Raw genomic sequence first — 22280 nt, 5'->3', positions numbered from 1 at the left:
AAAAGAGAGTCAAGCTTTTCTCCAAAGCACCTGAGGGCAGGACAAGCAGCAATGGGTAGAAACTAATCAAAGAGAGAAGCAAATTAGAACTAAGGAGAAATTTCCTGACAGTTAGGACAATTAATCAGTGGAACAACTTGCCTCCAGAAATTGTAAATGCTCCAACACTGGATGTTTTTAAGAAGAGATTGGATAACCATTTGTCTGAAATGGTATAGGGTTTTCTGCCTAAGCAAAGGATTGGACTAGAAGACCTTCAAGGCCCCTTCCAACTATATTATTCTATTCTATTCTGTTTTATTGATTCTACTAGTCTTTACAGCAGGAGAATGGTAATGGAACAATAGGGGAGGCATAGTAGGTGACTTTCATTTTAAACATAAACCTGTTAAACGTTCTGTAACACAATTGACCTTTGCTTCCAAATAATTCCTCTGAAGGTTGTTTCTTACCTCACATGAAATTGAAAACCAACAGGAAAGACCATCCATAAAATTAACAAAAATTAAGGTGCTTTTTTAAATTATTAAAATTAGGGAAATGAGAGCAATCCTACCATTTTTACTGGACTATCAAGATAACAGAAATACCAGGACTTCTAAAGCAGTATCTCTGCAATCTTAATAGATTAAAAATATACATCTGATTTCCCCCCCCATCAGGAATTACTAGTGTTAGGGATAAAATGAAGTATAATGGCTAATACTTTAAAAAAATATTCGACTGGGCAGTCACTGAACCATGCAATATATGAAGCAACAGAAGAAGAAGCTCTTCAGTTCCTTGAAATTTTTCCGACTTGCCAGAAAAATTGCTTTGGATGTCTGCATAATCCTGGAAGAGGAATGACTTGTGAATGAGAAATAATAATAATTTCTTTACTTGACTTCCTCTGTTGTGGCCATCCATCATGTTCTGCTGTTTCATTCATAATAAGCTTCCAGGGAAATATTCCATTTTGGTTAATAATGCACTGCTGGCAGAAAGGTCAGCTCCCGCTTTACTGAGCTATTCTAAAGCCATTCTGATGTTTTATGACCCTTTTTTGTTCTAATGTTATCAGATTAGGGAGAGGATTGCAGAAGACTTCCATAGCCTTGAGACTTTGCATTCTTTATATAGTGCCTCTAAGGATTAAAAGGTCTGCAGCAGGTCTTAAACTCAAAGGTGATTGCTCCAGGGCTATTAGTAGAATAAACAATGATGGAATTGAGCCTAGAATAAAGAATGCAATCGTACATGGTTGCTCTTACTTCCCAATAAAATACCAATATGAATCTTGATTGAGAAATTGCCTCCACCAAATGTCTTCCTTGTAGAATATTTAAAGAAATTAAAACAAAGACAGGTGTTACTCAACTCTGAAAGTGATGGGATGGGATGTGAACTGCTTACTTTAGACTTCAGCTTACTATATGAACTAAACAATTGTGAAGAGATTGGAAAATCGTTTGTCTGAAATGGGATAGGGTCTCCTGCTTGAGCAGGGGGTTAGACTAGAAGACCTCCAAGGTCCCTTCAAATGATATTATTCTGTTATATGATATATTTCTCCCAGCACAGTATTAATTCTTCTATTACTAAGTCTTCTGGGAAGCTATTCTCAGTTTGGTAACTTGAGGTAAGATGGGCAGCCTATAAATTTTATATTAATATGATGAACAATTATTTTGGTCAAAGAATAAATGTGAGAATGTAAGCTAAGTTTTGAAAAACATACAGGCAAAAACATTTCTCCTCTTCTGCACAATAGAAAAAGTTAAAAGACGAGAACTATTGGGATATAACAAATTTGGTTTGTATGTCACTAAAATGTGCTACGTCACATTCAAAGTCAGCTTCGACATCACATACAAAAACAGCTTTATTCAGAAAATATGATAGTGCAAGCCATATATATGATATTGTATTTTCAAAGCAAAATACAAATTTATGATGAAAGTATCAAATAGGAAAAAAAAAATTGGTACAAATATGCCAATATCAAACTCTATCACAAGGTGGTGCTAGCAACTGGCTTGAAAAAGTATGCTGAAAACATAGATAAGAAAAAGTATTACTTAAATAAAGTGTTAAAAAGTATTAATAAGCAAATACTATATTCATATTTTATGGTTGTAGTTCTAATCATACTATTTTTTAAAGAAATGCAATGAACCTATCAATTTACTTGCATAGCTGTGGGCTATGCTATCCTTTTTCAAGATAGGAAAAGTTCAACACAGAATTTTTCAGAATATTGAGAACCGGTTGAATTTTGTGAGCAATGGCTGACACAGTGGGCAAGGCAATCACAAAATATCATGGTCCAGAAGGCAAACTTTTTTTTTTCAGTTAAAAAATCTATTTTAAAAGTTGCATAGCTTGGCATATGCCATGGACTTAAGATCATATGTTGAAGGGAATAAAAACCATGCAGGAAGTGGCCCCTGTTTAAGATATTGCCATTTCCCATTTGTTGTAAGTCAGAAAATACAGTATAAGGTAGTAACAAAGTGCAAAAATAAAATTTCAGTCTTTCTTACAAGAGCAAATATCTCAAGAGTTTACAAAATATAGCTTTTGTGTTCTAATTTTTTGATCCTGAAATACTTGGTCTCCAATATGATAAACCTTTGATGCAAACTGGTCACAATACAGTAAGTAATATTCACAAAGCATACCATTACACAATACATTTTTATACATTCCTGGCATTTAGTTTTTTTCACCGAACCACTAGCAACAAATCCCTGATCTAAATAAATAGTCATCTACACATATGCACGAAACAAAGAAAAAAAGTTTCTCAATAGGATGCTAGAAGAGACCCGCTAAAGATTTTATTGCAGAAAATTCCTAATAAAAATACCTTTAATTAGATGAATAGATGATATTCTAAATACACGTGTACTTTTAAACATGGCATTAGTTGTTATAACCTGCAGATATTTTCCATTTTAATATGAACTTAATGCAAAGCTTCAGGACAGAAGGCTGGTACTTTCACTTTCCCAGAAAAATACATACCTATCAGGTTCTATGCTATTAACAGTAATTTCTCATTTTTGCCTTTTGATAGGGGCTTACATAATTTATGCTGCACAATTAACAATCCTTTTCAGACAGCTCAGTCCAATTTCATTTCACTTAAGAGTATACAGACAGAAAAATAGAAACATTATGTGCACTTTTTTCTTACTGAACAAAAGGCAAGAAAAAATGTCAAAAACATTTGGATTATTGATCAGCATATATTTGGGATTTAGAAAAAAATGCTGAAAGCAGATAAAACACAATCACAAACTGTCACTAATGCAAAAATCCCCCAAAGACCAGATGACCTGAAAGAACATGCAGAATAAGATAATCTAATACATGGGCATTGCGATAAAAAGAAAAGGTACATTATTTGGCTTCTCTAAATCACCTGTGGGGAGCATTTCAGCTTACACTACTGAAAGAAAGTGATAAGGCATCCTGGAACTACATCCATAGAGAAACCTTTTATGAAATATTAAAATAATACAGATTCTCTAGCACATAGAGATTGCTATATACACAGCTATAAAACAGGTAAGCTTCTCCAGGCACACGCACATATATAGCTTCTATGTCCATGTACTTATTTTACACAATTATATTTCTCAAAACTCAAATTGATTTGTGATAAAATAAGCAATAGAAGCAATCCTAATCCTATTTATATCCTTTATGTGGAACAGACAGACATAAACTGTTGGCAGGTGTGTATCACAGTCAGATGCCACCTTGATGTAATATTACAAAGAAAGCTGTAAATTGTGCTATAATTATGTTCCAGTCTCCAGATAATACTCAAGTTTTCAAATGTTTACTGTTTCATCAAATTGCAAATGTTCAGAAATAGAAGGGCAGACACCATGGAAGATGGATGAAGAAAGATACTTAAATATCCTGAACTTAGCACCCTGATCTTAATGGTTCTGAAGTTTGAAAAAAAGACTTGAATATTTGACATAGGGCCTATGCAAGAATTAAGCACCCAAGGCAGTTATCATTTCAAAATAACAAAAATGTTTCTACTGCTCTGGGATATACTGTATATATCGCTGGAGACTTTGTATGCGACACTACTTTTCCAATTTCACTTGCAATGGGGTTAAACATAGAGCATCTTTGGCAACTCAGAACAAAAAAGGAAAAGGCTATCTTAGCATGGCGCCTTTTCTGTAAAATGAATGAAAAAGCTTTTATTGTGCATCATCATCATCAAGGGACACCACAGACAGGCAGCACAGAAACTTCCCAGAGCGATTCATGCTTGCTTCTGCTGTTCTTGCTTGGCTGACGGCTTGTTTGGTGGCTGCAACTTGTACATGCTGAAGTAGCTCACAACTTGCTGTGGCACCTCTGCCAGGACACTTTGAGCGAGAGCTTCCTTGGGAGCCTAATTCAAAGGATAGAGACAGAAGTAAAATCAACTGATTCAATTCCTGCTCATCTAGGAAGTTCTCAGGACCACTTTTTCAAAGGGAAAACAATTACCACAGACTGACTTGTCCATTAAGGTCGTCTTTATGAGCTGTCATGTCATGGTGGAAGAGTTCTTCCTTTTTACACTGGCTTCATAAAGCCAAAAATAGAAGCAGAGCATTTTGTATATTAAAATTAAATGAAAAGATTATGTAAGATCTACAAAAATTACCACAGTGCATTTATGCAAGACATAATCAAACATTGAGCAATGTAAGTTGCTTCATTAATGGAATTTCTGTAAGATTTATAAGGCCAATTTTTTTCTGTAGCCACAAAGAGAAGATATCTATCATATCCTGACTGCCAGCTATATAATTGATAAGCTTCCTTCAAGGTACAAGCACATTAATAGATAGAAAGACTGCCAAGTTTATAGCTATAGCCATTCAACTGAGAGTTCCTTATCTAGATCAGATTGGGGTCAACTACCAAGAGGATGATCTTACTTGATTTTATGGAATATTTGCTGCATGATTTTATCTTACTTTATTTGATATGGTCATTCAACTAATCTGTAATTACTAGAGTAGTCATTTCAATCTGAATACTTTTTTAAGGTATTTGAAATCAAGCAATAGGTACTATAATCAAGTTTCATTTTTCAAAGTAAATGAATCCAGTTTCATACAGGCCTGAACCTGAACCTGAAGCAATGCACATCTTTAAGAAACAAAACTTACTTTGTGGAACTGTCTAAATGGCACAAACTGGACAATGTCTCGAATAGCAGCCTCTCCTGAACGTGATCTCAAAGCTCCGCTGTCACTGTCCAGAAATTCCATGGCACTGAAATCAGCACCTCCAACACCAACAATAATGATGGACATGGGAAGCTTAGATGCATTGACAATAGCAGATCTGGTCTCATCGAGGTCTGTTATCACCCCATCAGTGATTATCAGGAGTATAAAATATTGCTGTTGAACAAAAGGACTTGGTTACCGCTGAGGAAAATACATTCCAAAGATATATTTGGGATACAAATTGGGATTGGGATACCAATTTATAAGAATGGCGGAAAGGAAAAGTTCCAAAACAACACACTAAAAAAAGATTAATGCAATTTGATGTGTGTCTTAGGTTGTCATCTGGAGAACAATCTTTATACAAAGGCACTATTATTATTTCCAGATAAATTTCCAAAACAGTATTCTTTACTCTCTCGCTGTACCTAACAAGGATACTTAAGTTATAGGTCATCCTCAACTTACAACAGTTCATTTAGTGACCATTCTAAGTTACAACGGCATTGAAAAAAATGACTTGTAACCATTTCTCACACTTACGACTGTTGCAACATCTCCACGGTCACGTGATTTAAAATTTGGAGGCTTGGCAACTGGTTCATGTTTATGATGATTGCACAGTCCCATGGTCATGTAACCACCGTTTGCAACCTTCCGACAAACAAATTAATGGGGAATCCAGATTCACTTAACAACCATGTTACTAACTTAATAGCTGCAGTGATTCACTTAGTTGTGACAAGCAAGGTCGCAAAATGGGGCACAACTCACTTAACAATGTCTCGCTTAGCAACATAAATTTTGGCCTCCATTTTGGGGAGTAAGTTGAGGACTACCTCTACTTTAACAATGAAACATTCCATTAAGTTTTCTCCATCAAGTCTTAAATCAACTTTTCACCCAACTAAATTGTATGCAATTTACTTTTATGTTTCTCATGACAAACACCAATACTCACTTCTATTTAATTAATTTCATTTTACCGGTAGTTGCCAGAGACATTTTTTTTAATACAGAACCATTTTTGCTTCTTTAGACATTCATTTCCTCCTATACATCCTCTCACGTAAGACTCCAGATACAGGAGCTTCTTGTTAATACCATGTTGAGGTTTAGAGCATTTTAGGGGTATCAACCCATCTGAAAAATATAGGATCCACAAAGGCCAATTCACAACTCAGAAAAATGGCAAATATGAGGTGAAGAGGATTCCCAAAACATGCAGGGAGATAACTGCTATGTCCTATCACAAAGAAAGGAAACCTGGTTATATACATAGTTTCTTAGCCTGGCAAGTTTTTTTTTTTTTTCATTCATGGATTGCTGCAGTGAATTATTGTTGAAGTTATATATACCTGCTTCAGGAATCTTATAAAAAGTCATTATTCATGTTCTGAGCTTATTCTTTTCTAAATAAGTAATGATAGAATTATTAGCAGGAAGCCATAAATGCCTGGATAATTAGAATCAGGCTGATATCTCAATTATGACTTCCAAATAGCATAATTATTCAAATCAACAGTTACCAGCATTCGCCCCAACGTATAACAGATGTAAATTTGCTTTATGAAAACCAAATTGCTTTCAGAGCATCTCAGGGAAAAGAAATGGACAGGTACAGATATTTATGTTCTACACAAATAGCAGTTATTGCTACTCTTCATGCCTCATCATAAATAATTAATCTCCATTTTGCTTTTTGCAACATTTCACTCTTAGTACAAAGTACTAAAAGGATTCTAACATGGTAGAGGTGCTTGCCAAATGTCGTTGCTTATATGTATTAAAAAAAACCCTCAACTGTTGTTTGTTCATATTTTGTCATTACCACGAGCTTTTGCTAATTCAGAAATTCATACCACTACTCATTCTTACCAGTATCTTTTCACAACAGTTAAGCATAGCAAAAAGATACTTACTGAGGCTGTTCTCTGCTGTGCTGCTGCAGCAGCAAATCTAGCTACATGATTGATGATTGGAGAGAAGTTGGTGGGTCCATACAATCGTATTTGAGGAAGGCAGACCCGGTATGCATCCACAATACCCTGGACACCTGCAGGGAATAAAAACATAATGAAATTTATCCGCCATGGCCACCATCCACTCTAGTTTATGAAGGTCTATATCTGGTGTGTCAAACTGGTGGCCTGCAAGCCGGATATGGTCACGCACAGGCCACGCCCACCCCAGCAAAGGGGGAAAGCATCGCAATATGTCACGTGACACTACAAATTTTGGTCTATATGCTGAAGCCTCAATAAGCATTTCTATTGTAAACTGTCTCCATTTAAGGCAGAAGATCTACAAAGTTGCTTATCTCACTTAAAGTGTAAAGACAAGACTTAAAGTAAGCAGACTAGCTAGTCAAACAGTGAATGAAACTTAAATCCCAAGGACTTTTGAAGGCCACGTAACTTTGGAGAAGAGCTGTCAGTATTTCCTGCAAAGGTGATTCTTTTCAGATTGTGAAGTCCTGAAAGTACAGGAGCACACAGAGAATTTCATCACAACCCAACTTCAAAATACTTGTAGCAACACAGGTCCTTGTGCCAAAGAGAATTTCCTGTAGTAAAATTTTAACAGTTCCACAAATGGCAACTCCTCTATGGAAATAAATCATAAGAAACTCATACGTAAGTGCCTTTGTGGCACTTCATTAGGGTGTTACATTTGTAAAGGATTTTAAAAACAAAATTTCCATATTTTCAGAAGTGCCTAACCTGTTGCAATCTCTCTGGCAGGGAATTTTGATCAAAAATCTTTATTTTTACAACTGTTTCTGAATAATTATGCAAAATTAACAGTGTTAATTTTAGAATGTGTAATCACTGAGCCCAGGCTTGCTCTACTGTTACATTCAGCATTCCTAGAAATGTCAGGACGTACTTTTGTGGTATATTAAAACTTACCATTGCAGAAGGGGTTTGATGGGTTAAAGTTCAATGGGAATTCATGAGACACCTGAAAATACATAAAGATACCCATTTTTTCCCTCGGGTTCACTTATCTTTCACCAAGTAGCTTTCCTCTAAATCAGGGGTCTTCAACCTTAAACACTCAAAGAGCCATTTCTGTTTTCATGTTTCTCACAGAAAACCCCCGAGACAATAATTTAACAACCGGTGTGACTGGGAGGGCGTGGCCAACTCAACGTCACTCACTCCCACCCAGTCACCTCTTGCTCTGGAATATGGAGCAAGTCTCCATCCCCCGCCATCACCCTTACCTTCTCAGGCCAGGGGAGGAGTGACGAAGAGGGAAGGGGTGGGGCCAGCCTGGGGTGGGATCAGCCGATAGGGAGCCGCAGCAGAGGGTTGAAAGAGCTGCATGTGGCTCCAGAGCTGCAGGTTGCAGACCCTTGCTTTAAATCAACCTTACACAACTTTAGCAATTTTAAGATCGGTGGATGTCAACTCCCAGAATTTTCCAGCCAGTAGAATCCTAGGAATTGAGGTCCACTTATCTTAAAAGCTATCAAGATGACATCATGTCACTATTTATTAATTTAATTAATGAACTCTAACAATGTTCTGGAGCAACGTTCGCCAACCGGCGGGCTGCGGCCCACTGGTGGGCCATGAGAAAATTTTGGTGGGCTGCAGAGAAATCTCACCTCCAGAGCACCCCTCCAAAGCAATTAATCCAGGCTGTGCAGAAACACAAGGCTGTGCCGCCCACATGGCCAGCTGGAACCCTCCCCACCCACTCACTCCTTACCCAGCAAACTTGCCTGCTAAATTGCTATTTTTCCTTTTTCCGACCATCATCTGTTCTGCTGTGCTGGGAGATTTAGATTAGCTAGAAAGCAGGAAATGGTTGGATTTCTTGCTTTCTAGCTAATCTTTAGATCTGCAGCTCTGCTTTTAAGCACAGCCGAACCTCCCTTAGGATTGAAGGTTCTATTATTCAGTGCAGACTCATGGCAAGCAAATTTGTGACTGAGCTAGCCGATGGCAGATAGAGAGATCAATGAATGATTCTGTGAACAATTCAATCTGCCTGCCTGCTTTGCATGATTTTGGATAAAAGTTGTTCTTTTTTTATAAAAAGTTCAATATTTATATAAATATTTATAATATTTACATACGAGCCATGCCCAGACAGTCACATGATCACCAAGCCACACCCACAAATTAGGCCACACCCACAGAACCAGTTAGTTGTCCCTGGGATTTAAAATTATGAGTTTTGTGGTTCCTGAGGTCCAAAAGGTTGGCGACCCCTGATCTAGAGAGTACGTTATCTTCCCAAAGCATACTGCTTACCTGCCATGAAGGGGGGATCTGAGCACCAAACCCAAAAGCTGGAAACATCTTATCTCTGTGTAAGCAATTTAGAGAAACAAAGTAAGTAAATCCATAGTTGTGCATTCATTAGAATATATGTTCATGAACAGTACAGGAAGCCCTCGACTTCCAACCATTCCTTCTGTGACCGTTCGAAAGTACAGCACTGAAAAATGTGATTTATAACAATTTGTCACACTTATGATTGCTGCAGCATCCTCAGGGTTATGCGATCAAAATATGATCACTTGATAACTGGTATATATTAGGAGTGGTGTGGTAGCCTAGAGATGGAGCTCTTGCTGTGAGGCTGTGAGTTCAGTCCTAGGTAGAGGCAGATATTTCTCTCTCTAGACACAATAAGAATGTATCTGCTGAACAAAACTCTGCATTGGTGACAGGGAGGGCATCTGGCCATTAAAACACACTGTTAGCTCCATTCAATTGCCCAGACTCCACCCCGCAAGGGATTATGGTGTTGTTAAATGAAGATAACTGTTGATATGATGATAACTGTTGTGTATTAATGATAGTTGCACTGTCCTGGGGTCATGCAATCATCATTTGTGACCTTCCCAGTCAGCTTCTGACAAGCAAAGTCAACTAGGAAAGCTTGAGTTGCTTAACAGCTGCATGATTTACTTAACTGCAGTGCTTCACTTAACAGCTGTGGCAAAAAAAGGTTGGTTTCTTTTCTAGTTCATTTGATACTTCTGTTTTTGGCAGCACTTCACAGAACTGAAAGGTGTGTGCTTATCTCGGGGGACTGTTTGAGATTAATTCCAGCTGGGAATGAAAACAATTCCCAGCGTTGCAATAAAATAAGTTTTGTTTTTAAAAGACGTGTGTGTGTAATTTCTGTTTGGAAGCCTTGGTCAGAACACATTTTGGGACTGTTCGAAAGTACAACAGCACTTACACAATGTGATTTGTAACAATTTTTCACACTTATGACTGTTGCAGCATCCTCAGGGTTATGTGATCAAAATGTGACCCCTTGATAAACTGGTGTATATTAGGAGCCTAGAGGTGGAGCCTGTCAAGCCCGGTATTGATATACGTGTAGCCATTTTAGTTAGGCTTAGTATATATTCTTCTTCTTACTTTCTCTTTGGCAGTCATGGGGGAAAGGTTTCGGGCTTGCCACATTCTCTTTGGCAGTCATGGGGGAGGAGTGGAGATAAAGAGAGTTGTTTAGGCTAGGTGATCATTCTTCCCGTGAGAACCCGAGTTGCCTGTGCCTAGGCACTGGTGGTGATTTATGACATCAAGCAACGTTGAATTACTTCTATTGGAGAATGTGACTTTGGGGAGGTTGTTTCTAGCTTCTAATATGTGGGGTAATTCCGGGTTGTGTCAGATCTGGAATTACCATGGACTTTGCCAATTTGATGCTTTCCTAAATAAAGGAAATTGTCTTGGAAGATGGACTTTGTGCTTTTCTTTTTAAAATGGATTTCATCACTTGGAAACCTGACAGAGCTCTTGCCTCACAATCAGGAGGCTGTGAGTTTTATCCTAGGTAGAGACAGATATTTCTCTCTCTCTGGGCACACTGAGAATATATCTGCTGAACAAAACTTCACAATGGTAACAAGAAGGGCATCCGGCCATTAAAACACTCTGCTAGCTCCATTCAGTTGCCCAGACTCTCCCCCCCCCCCAAGGGATTATGGGGCCATTAAATGAAGATGACAACTGGTGTGTGTATTAATGATAATTGCACTGTCCCAGGGTCAGGCAATCATCATTTGTGACCTTCCCAGTCAACTAGCAAAGTCAACTAGGAAAGCTTGAGTTGCTTAACAACTGCAGTGATTCCCTTAACTGTAGCAAAAAAAGATCATAAAATGAGGCAAAACTGATTTAACAACTGCCTTGCTTAGCAATGAAAATTTTGGGCTTAATTATGGTCGCAAATCAAGGACTATAGTACTTCCATAGTTTCTGCTTACCTGAGAATATGTAGTTTGGACCCACTACCAAATTATCTGAGAGTAAGTTTAATTGAATCACTGTTTATTCTAGGGAGGTATGTGCAAAATGACACAGAATAAAAAAAGAAAGTCCATGGAAGGTCAACTCTTTCCCCACCAAACAGACTGTTCAAGATTGCCCCAGATTGAAGATTTCAGGAGGTGTAAGTGAACAGAGAGGCAATGTAAAAGAATGAGAAAAGCCTTCCTTATCTACACTTTTATATTAGCTTATCTTAGGAATCAAGTCTATTGTTTTTCTCAGTTGAATGCCATTTCGGTCTTCTGATTTACCCAAGAGTGTAGCCAAAGTGGAGCCGATAATTAATCATACTTCTAATCCATCCAATAAATGAAGTTAGATCATTATTGCAATAAAGCAAAAAGATTGAACATGATCTTCAGAGTGACACCAACCAGTGTTTCCTCCAATTGCTCAATGCTAACGAAGTGGTTTACCCAACTTTGGAAAGACAGAAAGCTTGCACCTGTGACTCACATCTCCTTCCAAATATTTGCTAAATTATTCTGCATATATGGCACAGCTAGGATTCTAATCTCCTTATACCACTGAGTTATTGCGTATTGTTTGCAACATCAATTCCAGGACAGGGTGGAGAATAAATTATCTAGTGGCACCAACATATACAGTACATATTATACTGAATACTGCTAAGGCAGTTCTCTAACCAATGTTTCTGAACTTCAGCAACTTGAAGATGAATGGACTGAGGAATTCTGGGAATTGGAGTTCAGACATTTTAAAGTTACTGAAGTTGAGAGACACTAAACTAAAACATTCAGATTTCACAACAGTTCTATGATTTATATACAAAGAAATGAAAAATCCATGAAATCCTAATGCCATCACTTATCTGCAGATGAAGGATCTCTGGTGAAACTGTAACTGTTGCCAAGTGACCCAGATTGCTGGGACCAATACGCTAATTCTGTAAACCATTTTAGAGAGTGCTCTAAAGCAGGGGTCCCCAACCACCGGTCCGCGGACTGGTACCGTCCATGGAACAACTCCTACCGGGCCACTGGTTGCTGGGCGCCGCCATCTTTTTCATGAAAAAGTGCTTCCAGTGAGCTTTTCCGGGTAGAAACTCACCGGAAGCACGCTTTTCATCAAAAAGATGGCGGCGCCAACGCTCGATGAGCTTTCCGGGTAGAAAGCCATTTCTACCGGAAAAGCTCACGAGCGCTAACACGCTCATCTTTTGATGAAAACGTGCTTCGGTGAGGTCACCGGAAGCACTTTTTCATCAAAAAAGATGGCGGCGCCCAGCTGATGCCGGTACCAGGCTGCGGCGCCAGCTGATGCCGGTACCGGGCCGCGCCAAAAAGGTTGGGGATCACTGCTCTAAAGCCCTATGCAGTGGTATGTAAATCTAGGTGCTAGTGCTATTTCTTCAATAACCCTGCTCTAATATGCCTCCCTAAGGTGATAATACATGGAAGATACACACTTTTCAAAGGTTAAATACAGTTAGGCAAAACTATACATGTAAGCCATCTGAAATCTCTTATTTCTTTGGGAGAAGAGGAAGTGAAGTTGGAGTTCTGATTCCAATTTCCAAATAGTCAAACTATAGGATTTTTTAAAAAACTTTTGTTTCATCTGATCCAAGAACCATACATACAGCATGGAGTTGCACATATGGTTCTGCAAGTGAACAGGAAGTACATATCTGCAACAGGACTTTAGCAGGGGAATGCAACGAATTATAGGAAAAATGCAGAAAATAGGGGGGGGGGGGGGGACGACAGAAAAGCCAACTAAGTAGAAAGACAAAAAGATGAGATAGGTAGTTAATATTTCACAGAAGAAAGATGATTCAATAGTATCTAGATGGCCTGATGAGTACACTGAAATAAAAAGGATACATTTGCATATGGGAGTCCACTTGAGAGTATTAGTGCAAGAATAAAAGGAAGGAAACAATGAAACTTTTAGAGGGAAGGCTGCTAAAGATTGGACAATACTCTCCTGGAACAAATTATAGAACTTTTACTACTAATAATGCAAATGTTCAATTACCTCAGCAACTGTTCAAAAATCCATCGTCCCCCCTTTATACTTTCTTTCACTGAGAAGATACGTCAGTGAGAATGTTTAGTTTTACGTTAGCCATACCATTTAATGTAAGTGTATATCGAAAATCTGCTCTTACTGATACAATCAAGGATGGAAAATTTTAAAAATATGTGAATAAATTAAAATATTTAAAATAAGCTTTGACTTATTGAAGAATCCAAGTATACTCATCATGTTCAACAGTTTAAGAACAATTCAATAAAAATACATACGCATCATAATCCTGAATGACCGTTCCTACAGACCAAATGGCTGACAAGTATTCATTCACTCCATTGGGGCTGATGTAATGTAAGGAGTCTGAAGAACGAGGATCTCCATTAGATCCAGTAAAATCAATGCCAACCTGTAATAATAATAATAACAATTGCAGCAACCTGTATCAATCATCAGCGCCAGTCAATGATATTTGTGATACATTTTAAAATGTTCAGTTGACTGACTTTCATGTTTAATGAGTAAGAGATAACAATAATAATAACAATAACAATAATAATATACAAACATTACTTTGCTCCATATTACCTGTTATGATAACAATCAACAGAGAAACTAAGTTTGTATGGGAAAATGTGAAAGGTTTTCCCTCTCTCCCATGGAATTAACAGTTTTTAAGGATTTTGTTTACACAAACTGTATGAAGATTAACAATTAAGAAAATGTTCTCAAATCCAGTAAAAACAGTGCTTCCTAGTGAACCCAATTTCCAGTTACAATTACTTCCAAAGAGGCTGCACTTCCTTGAGCAATTAAGCAATTAAGATAAATACACAGGCTTAGGAAGTTATAGAAATTGAATCCCAAAGCAATGCTGCAGGAAGCAATGTTTAAAAGCACAGAGCAGCATTGAACACAAGCCTCCTGTCCTCCAGCAGGAAAGTAGAACAACATCATGTTTTCTGTAATGCCAGCACTTTAGTACTAATGGAATAGTTCTGGCATGGAAGCATGTACCCAGTCTTTCTCAAATGAATAGAGCTTATTGCCAATACTTAAGACAGAGTTTACTTACAGTAAAATTCAGCTGGCATCCCCCCATGATGTAGTCAAGGAAAGTACATTCTGTGATGACCTACAGAAAAGTCATGTAGCGATACATAAACCAAGGAATCAACTTTTTTTTTTCACAATCTAGTTTCTCCCAACAGGACCACAGCAGGATTTTCTACGTCTAAATTGGGGATGGGGATGGACTGTGAGATGGGAACAGCAGTGTCCTAGTTGCAGAAATTTAAGGATTGACTAAATGCAAAATCCAAGTGTGGTATTGTTGCAGTAGGCTGCTGTCAGAGCATGTGAGGCCTCAAATGTAACATACGCTGGCAAACAGGCAAAAAAAATTGGGGGGGAATAGCACAACTGTACTCTATGATCCCTCAAAAAGACTTTTGGTCCAAGGAGCTGCAGATGGGACCTCCAGAACACCTTTTACTCCTTCGAAACAGAACAGCATTTTACAGTTATTGCACAACTTTCACTAGCTTCAACTACCCTTTTTCTTTAAAAAAAAAGGGGGGGGAAGGGGGGGAAAGCTGTGCAGTGGCTGAAGCAATGCTGTATTTGCAATCTTTCCTCTCTGCTAAACAAGGAAATCAGTTCAATGGATCAGATTAGTGCCAAAGGCTGAGTTATGCATCAGTGAAACAACTTTTTCAGCCTAACTGATGTCAGATTAATTGTACGGAAAAGGAAAGACACTTTGTACCCTTAGGATAAAAATCTAATACATGAATAAAATACTAAAAATTGTTAACATCATAAAATTGCAGAAGCTGCATCAAAATGTTGGATTTAGTCACAGTGCAAGGAAAAATGTTTTCTTTCAGTACAATCATTAAATCAAACACTTTTGTTATATTTCCCTTATTACAGCTGGATATAGAATAGAATTCTTTATTGTCCAAGTGTGATTGGACACAACAAGGAATTTGTCCACATAAATATGAGCACAATATTTTGAAAGCACTGACCTCACAGTGTTTAAAGCTCACAATCCCTGAGTTCTTGTAGCTTTTCTTTTTCTGCCTCTTCTTTTCATTGATGCATTCAAATTCCATCTACAAAAAAGAGTAAAAATGGCATATATTTAGACTGTGATCTCCAAGTCTGCTTACTCAGAAATGTGCTCTCATATATATGACTTTTGGCAACCTTTGTCCAAGTAATGTTCAGATATGGGTCTAATAAAATCTACTTCCAAACTTTATATCATAAGTCATGGATAGCACAGTTGTCAATTACTTTCGCAAGATTGTGTGGAAAAACTACTTGCTTGAACCTAAGAAAGAAAAGAAGCAAATCTGTGCAATATTTTGTATTTACTGATTTTTACACTGCTATTAAAATACTGTTGCTATTAATGTTTTAGCATTCTGCCCACACCACAAGACAAATAGAAGTAACAATAAACTCTTTTGGAACTAGCAGTCTAGGGCTAAATGCCATAATTGCTCACAAACCCGTGAGAAAAGGGAAGAGAAAACAAGCAGATACTATCATGCTGCACAGCAATTTTCATTTTGTTCAATAAGACATTTTGGATAACTCCATTTATAGGCTTCTCCTTCTGAGTCAATCTCTTTATTTTAGCAAAGTCCCAAGGACCAGCAGTGTTTGCTTCCACATTCATTTCAATTAACATGATAAAGACGTATAAAAATAGACTAACTGGTGAATGTCGAGAGGCTTCCTTCAATTTAGACATTGTAGCTTGAAACGTCCCTATGAGATCATGCGATCCATCATTGTCGTAGTCATAGCACTCGACCTAAAATGAAGCATACAGCATGAGCCTAGAATATTGTAGATGTTATCATAATTAAGAGTATAAAATTACGTTGCTGTTCAAACACACTTATAATTCAGTAACTGTGATAGCGTCAACTTTGTTTTTAAAAACACTGTCCATCAAAGCCTGAATGCAACAATAGTAGTAATGCACTACTACTTAATATGCCATTACATGTCTAATGTATTTGCACCTCTGCTTTAAAACTTAAATTTTAAGGACATTCAGTTTCTTGCATTTATCATTTTTGATGAATTCACTGTCACTCCCAGTCTAATATATAAACACTGCAATCCAGCACATATCCAAAGATATATATATATATTTAATGTTCTTAAGATACATGCACGGACATTCCCTTTAATGCAAACATGCAGAGACTCCTATTACCAAAGATGATTTGTGGAAACAGATTTTGACATAATGAAAGCACACAGAATAAAGCTGAAGTTAGAGGTAGAAGACAGTACAAATACCCATGTTTCAACATGTCATTCCTGAATTTAATGATTAACATAGTAATATGCAAATCATTAAGAGATATTCATCGAAAGTAATGTTTAATATAGGTTTTATAGCATACTGAGAGTTGCATTTCCCACCCATGATAGAAAAAAAGAATTCATGCTTGCTGCTTCAACACACAAAGAGACATACTTTGAAGACAACTAATGAGGTATTCAAGTAAGATGCTTCTGCATTATGATTGAATAGAGAAACGTACCATTTGAACACATAAAATGACAATACTGTCAGGAAGAAATAGAAAAATTATTTTACTTACTACAATGAAATAGGCAGCTATGTAAGATACCGTGTGCATAAAGTATGAAAGAATTGTTCAGTTATTATAAGAACATACTTCCCTGTCTTGTTCATTAGAGCAGATTTTTAATTCCTGAAACTATCAAAGTTTTTCCATTTTCTCAGATGTACTTAATAAGGAAGTTTAGACTGCAAGCCTGATCACACATCAGATCAAACATTCACTACATTTGATTTTGCTCCATCAAAGTGAGACTCGCATTAAATGGTTTATTGAATAATAGTTATTAATTATGCAAGAATGAAAGTGGAAAGAGTAATTGTCCTAAGATGTTAAAATACTAGTTGCAATCATGGCAGATAGGAAGAATGAAACTATAAAAATATGGCCTTTACTATTTTCATTATTTTTCCTTTCCTATGGAAATCCTTAAGTCAAAATAGGGAGAGAGTGGAACATCAATGAATGGATAAACAAAAAAGTATCAAAGCTAATAAGGCAAGATGAAACCATATGAATAAGCTGAAAAACTCCTTTTTGAATTCAAGGAAATAAAGATGTGAGTGAGCAGATGAAATGGTATCCTTCTGTTTTGAAATTTGCTGCCAGGATTGTTATATGATTCAACATTGCTTCATACTTCCTCTTTTATTTGAAAAAAAAAAGTTGAAAGCGTTATAATACTACTAACTGTGTAAAAAAGGCTGTGAGATATACTTCTGGGAAGCAAACTATGTACATGTCACATTAAGCAGCCCTGGAGATAAGTTCACATGAAATACATTTTTGCAAACACTTTTGGAAATGCAAGTTGTCTTTGCTTGTGGCTATCAGGATAGTGTTTAAATTCCAAAACAGTATTAAGGGGAAAAGAGGTATTAAATTAATTACCCCATTAAAGAAATAAGGCCTAAAGATATTAGAGAGCAGAACTATAAGCATAGAAGCAAGATTTGATGTAAGATATGCAAAACTAGTTTGAAAAATGGTTTGAAAACTCAGCCTGCTATTATTGATTTATCGCATTTTAGAAAAATGAATGGGTGAGGAACATGGTCTTACATAAACTCAGTTACAGATGTATCACTAAAGAAGAACTAGACCATGTTTCCCCACCTTCGATATGTTGCTTTTTCATCAGCTGAAGACTGGCCAACAGGCCTGCTGGTTGGATGCTGGTAGGAGTTGTAGTCTAATATAGTTTAATACAAATAGATGCCATCAAACTAGGGAAATTCTTGAATAGGTAGCTTCTGTGTCAACTGAGGCATATTCTCCTGACATCTATCTATGATATTTTGGTAATTGATTAGAATAAAATTTTGCTTGCCACTCATTACCTACGAGTTTATTTTGCTGTTATATTTATGAATCTCTTTAATTTTCCGATAAGCAAATCCTAATTTAATAGCTCACATGATAAGACGCTGGGCCTGCACGCCGCCCTGCAGCTTGATTCCCGTGAGCGAATAAACCAAGGAGGGACAAGAAAGGAGCCTCTCCGATTGCCTACTGACATTCAGGTGTCCCACAGATAAAGATAATACTGCCCGAAAAAATTCCTTTCACAGAGGCAGGCAGCCACCTCGGTGATCCCTGGCTAACACATACCACACGCTAAATAAATAAATAAATGTACAAATTTATTCATAACTCATAAAGCTACAGAACAGAAATTTATCTTAAGGTTCTAAATTAAAACACCTTTGTTCAAAATTCAAATTATAATGAACAATTCTGGTTTCCTTCAATATTACCTTGATTGCTTTGTCCATGTCACCATAACACAAAGAGTTGAGAGAGATTTTGAATGGCCTCCAGACAGGATTCAAATTATTTTTAATAACCTATAAAAGTATATATTTTAGATATATTAGCATAACTTCTGAATAAATCATTTTGGATAAAACTAGCACAAATTTATCCAAAAATATAACAAATGTAGTGCTGTATAAGAAAGTAGGCCTTTATTTCAATACTGATATTGTTCTATTAATAAAAAAAAATCTAATGAAAAAAAAGGCTTTTAAAACTTATAGCTGATTTTTTTTTAAAAGTGCTATTCATTCAGAGTTTAGTTGCAAAGTTTCAGAAATCAGAATTAAAGATGCTGAAATAAGCTGTGATATGAAATAACTAAACCCAGAAAATGGCACTTACTTCGGTCCTGTGTACCATCACCCATTTTCCTTCAGATGTCTGTTTGTGAAATTCCAAATAAGGATCAGATTTTCCAAACAAATCCTGGAATTAGAAATAAACTATGTGAATTATATTCTAAATAATACTTTTGTGGTAATAGCTTTGTTGTCCAAAGCAATTCTGTTTATTCCCTCTCACTGATAACTTTGCAAAGGGCTAAGTATAATTTTTTTGATAATAGACTTTCTTCCTTGAAAAAAAAATCAGGAAATACATAACAATAAAATATTGTTCTCTAAAAGGGAATAATGGTAACAAACTAGGAAGGCAACAAAAAATAATTAGGTTAAACAAGGACTGAAAAATCAGTATAAATACCAAGATGTTTGTTTAAAGTTCACTAAAAATATAACCATTTCTCCCTGAAACAGAGTTATTGAATTTTTTTACAATTTCAATGCTCTAATCTCCTAGTATATTCCCCAAAAATAATTATTTAAATGTAACATTCCATCCTTAGAACAATGCAGATGCAATGGTCCTGCCATAATTAGGTAATTTGGGCTGTAGAATGTCCTTCTCCAAAACACCACCTATTTAAACCCACTTGTTTGTAAACTACAGTTCAGTCAATTAATTTTAAATATTCATTTATTTTATATGTACAGGATTTCCTGCCTAAACAGGGAGTTGGACTAGAAGACCTCTAAGGTCCCTTCCAACTATTCTATTCTATTCTATTCTATTCTATTCTATTCCATTCCATTCCACTCCCCTCTCCACTCTCATTATTTATTTAAAAATTTATACAGCCACCCATCTTTTAATCACCTGGGCAGCTCCTGATCAAAAATTAAAACAGCATATAAAATCATGCTGAAATTATAAAACCAAATATGATGAAATATTAAAAATAATCTGGTGCCAAGTCAGACTTCCAATGTGCAGAATGCAATAATATCCCAGTGCTGGGGGGAAAACCAGTTCTTGGAAAAAGCACATTTCCTAGCTCCCACCAGATGGCAATATGTAGGAGAAGGGTGCTTCCACCCCCCACCCCTCAATCTGACCTGATAGAATGGGAAAATGTTATTCTAAACTAAGAATCCAAAGCAAGGATCTTATGCCAACAGCATGAACCAGGTTTACAATTTTGAGTAAAACTTGCTATAGCGTGACAATCTGAGTACAGTGATTTCCAAAACAGCAAGTTATGTGGGAACACATCAAGAAAAATACTATATATATATATTTAGCTAACAATCACCTTTTTGATGGCCAATATCTAACCCTGGAAACAAATGTTAGGAATTAAGGTGGACAAGTTTTCCAGTCATCTCACCTTATTGTCTAATTTCCTTGCTTCAACTTCAAGTAGGACTACACGGTTGTCTTTTATTTCTTCTGCACTAATCTGAATAAACACAGACCAATATTTACCATTAAAACAATCCATTCTAATAAATTATGGTTATGTCTTATTTTATGAACAACAGAAAACAAATGGAAAATTCTAAGAGAAGTACACCTGACATTTGAATCAGTTTCAGAAGCAATAATAATATAGATGTAGTCGCAGGTAACTTTTTAAATTTTTGCCCCTGGTTTTACTCAATGAGATTCTGCCTTGCTTTCATCGGAATAAAAGATATATACACCATCCTATTTCCTAAAATCATCATCTTATTTTTTTAAAATGTTTTTAATTTTCAAAAGAATTTATAAAATAACAAGATTACTATTTAAAAATATAAACCCAAATCTGGTATGCAGCAGATTTGTCTTTGGATTAAAAATACATTTTCCTATTTTTCAGACCACAAAAATCAAGAAAATGTTGAACAAATCAGGAAAACGTAAATAGTTTTTAAGTTTATGGATAAACACTTTACACTTTCAGAAAACACTTTCAAATGCATATTGGCAGAAAATCACACCATGCTGAATGACAGATTATTCATTTCTCTTGCTTATATTTATATACTGGAAGGGGGTAGAAAAGAGAAACTAAAAAATAATAAATCAGAAAACTTCTGCTTTGTTTTCATACCGTAATTGCACCTTTTCCTGCTGGTTTGCCATTTCTTAACAATAAAGGTCTTGTAAGCGTCTTGCTAGAAACAATCTGTAAAATATAGGAATATTCAGGAAAAGAAAGCAATTTATTACAATTACCACCTCTAGTAACTGAAGGTTGCTCCAGATGCAATTAATGTTTTATGAAGTCAAAAACTATAATCAAATCCATAATCTTTACCACTGTTCTTTTGATCATAAGCCATCTTATACCTTAGTTTTTGTTATACTTCAGTTCTTACATTTAATTTAAATTAAAACTTAATTAGTTTCCTAATTAAGATGGAATAGAAAATACTGCACTAAGGAAGATATGAGAGAAGCTACAATATACTCAAGGATAAAAAAAGAAAATCATATCTGCCATACAGATCTCGTTTTAATCAATATTAGTATGAAAAGCCATGATTATTATGGCTCAACTACCAAAGTAGACAAATGTCCCAATGATATCTTCACCCATACTTATTTTTTAACTGCAGAATCATAGAATGTAACAGCAGGAAGGATCTTTAGAGATCATCTAGTCCAAACGTCACCTAGTGTAAAATCTGAGTATGTTAAACTGAGAGAATCAGTTTGGTTTAAGTACTTAAGACACTAAGCTAGAAACCAGGAGATTGTGAATACTAGTCTCGACTGAGGCATGAAGCCAGTTCCATAACTTTGGGCTTATCCCACTCTTCCTCACCCCTAGGAAGGAGGCATGTCAAGCCATTTCTGAAATCTTGTCAAGCAAACTGCAGGGCTTCAGGCAGTTGCTGAGAATCAAAACTGATTTGGAGGCCTGCACACATGCACCCACACACATCAAATGAGAAAGATTTTTAAATAGCCTACTAGTTTTGTGCTTTTAATTCCTCCCATTCTGTTTTGATTTTAAAAATGGTGTAAAATCTTCA

At 36.4% G+C, this 22280-nt stretch overlaps 1 protein-coding gene across 5 annotated transcripts in view; it reads right to left on the bottom strand.

Annotated features, from left to right (window-relative positions):
• Window positions 1-1846: 1846 nt before the first annotated feature.
• The window catches only part of CPNE3 (copine 3), a 25915-nt gene continuing 5481 nt past the window's right edge, over window positions 1847-22280 (bottom strand). For 3 of the 5 annotated variants that reach the window (XM_026691170.2, XM_026691148.2, XM_087961974.1), the window contains exons 4-16: window positions 21353-21427; window positions 20645-20716; window positions 19321-19404; window positions 18918-19007; window positions 16275-16373; window positions 15577-15663; window positions 14619-14678; window positions 13819-13952; window positions 9509-9563; window positions 8153-8204; window positions 7163-7296; window positions 5178-5414; window positions 1847-4408 (exon numbers count right to left, since the gene is read on the bottom strand). In XM_026691170.2, coding sequence (XP_026546955.2) covers window positions 4277-4408; window positions 5178-5414; window positions 7163-7296; window positions 8153-8204; window positions 9509-9563; window positions 13819-13952; window positions 14619-14678; window positions 15577-15663; window positions 16275-16373; window positions 18918-19007; window positions 19321-19404; window positions 20645-20716; window positions 21353-21427 — 1311 coding nt within the window. In that variant the 3' untranslated portion in view covers window positions 1847-4276. The remainder of the gene's footprint in view (window positions 4409-5177; window positions 5415-7162; window positions 7297-8152; window positions 8205-9508; window positions 9564-13818; window positions 13953-14618; window positions 14679-15576; window positions 15664-16274; window positions 16374-18917; window positions 19008-19320; window positions 19405-20644; window positions 20717-21352; window positions 21428-22280) is intronic. The other 2 variants (XR_015748976.1, XR_015748977.1) reach the window with 1 other exon arrangement.

This window comes from Notechis scutatus, chromosome 3 (assembly GCF_049901735.1).
Source record: "Notechis scutatus isolate UNSWTSFEM ecotype Mainland chromosome 3, rNotScu1.2, whole genome shotgun sequence".
Classification (NCBI taxonomy): Eukaryota; Metazoa; Chordata; class Lepidosauria; order Squamata; family Elapidae; genus Notechis; species Notechis scutatus.
Note: the sequence above shows the minus strand (reverse complement) of the source record. Positions and strands in the feature narration are given on the sequence as shown.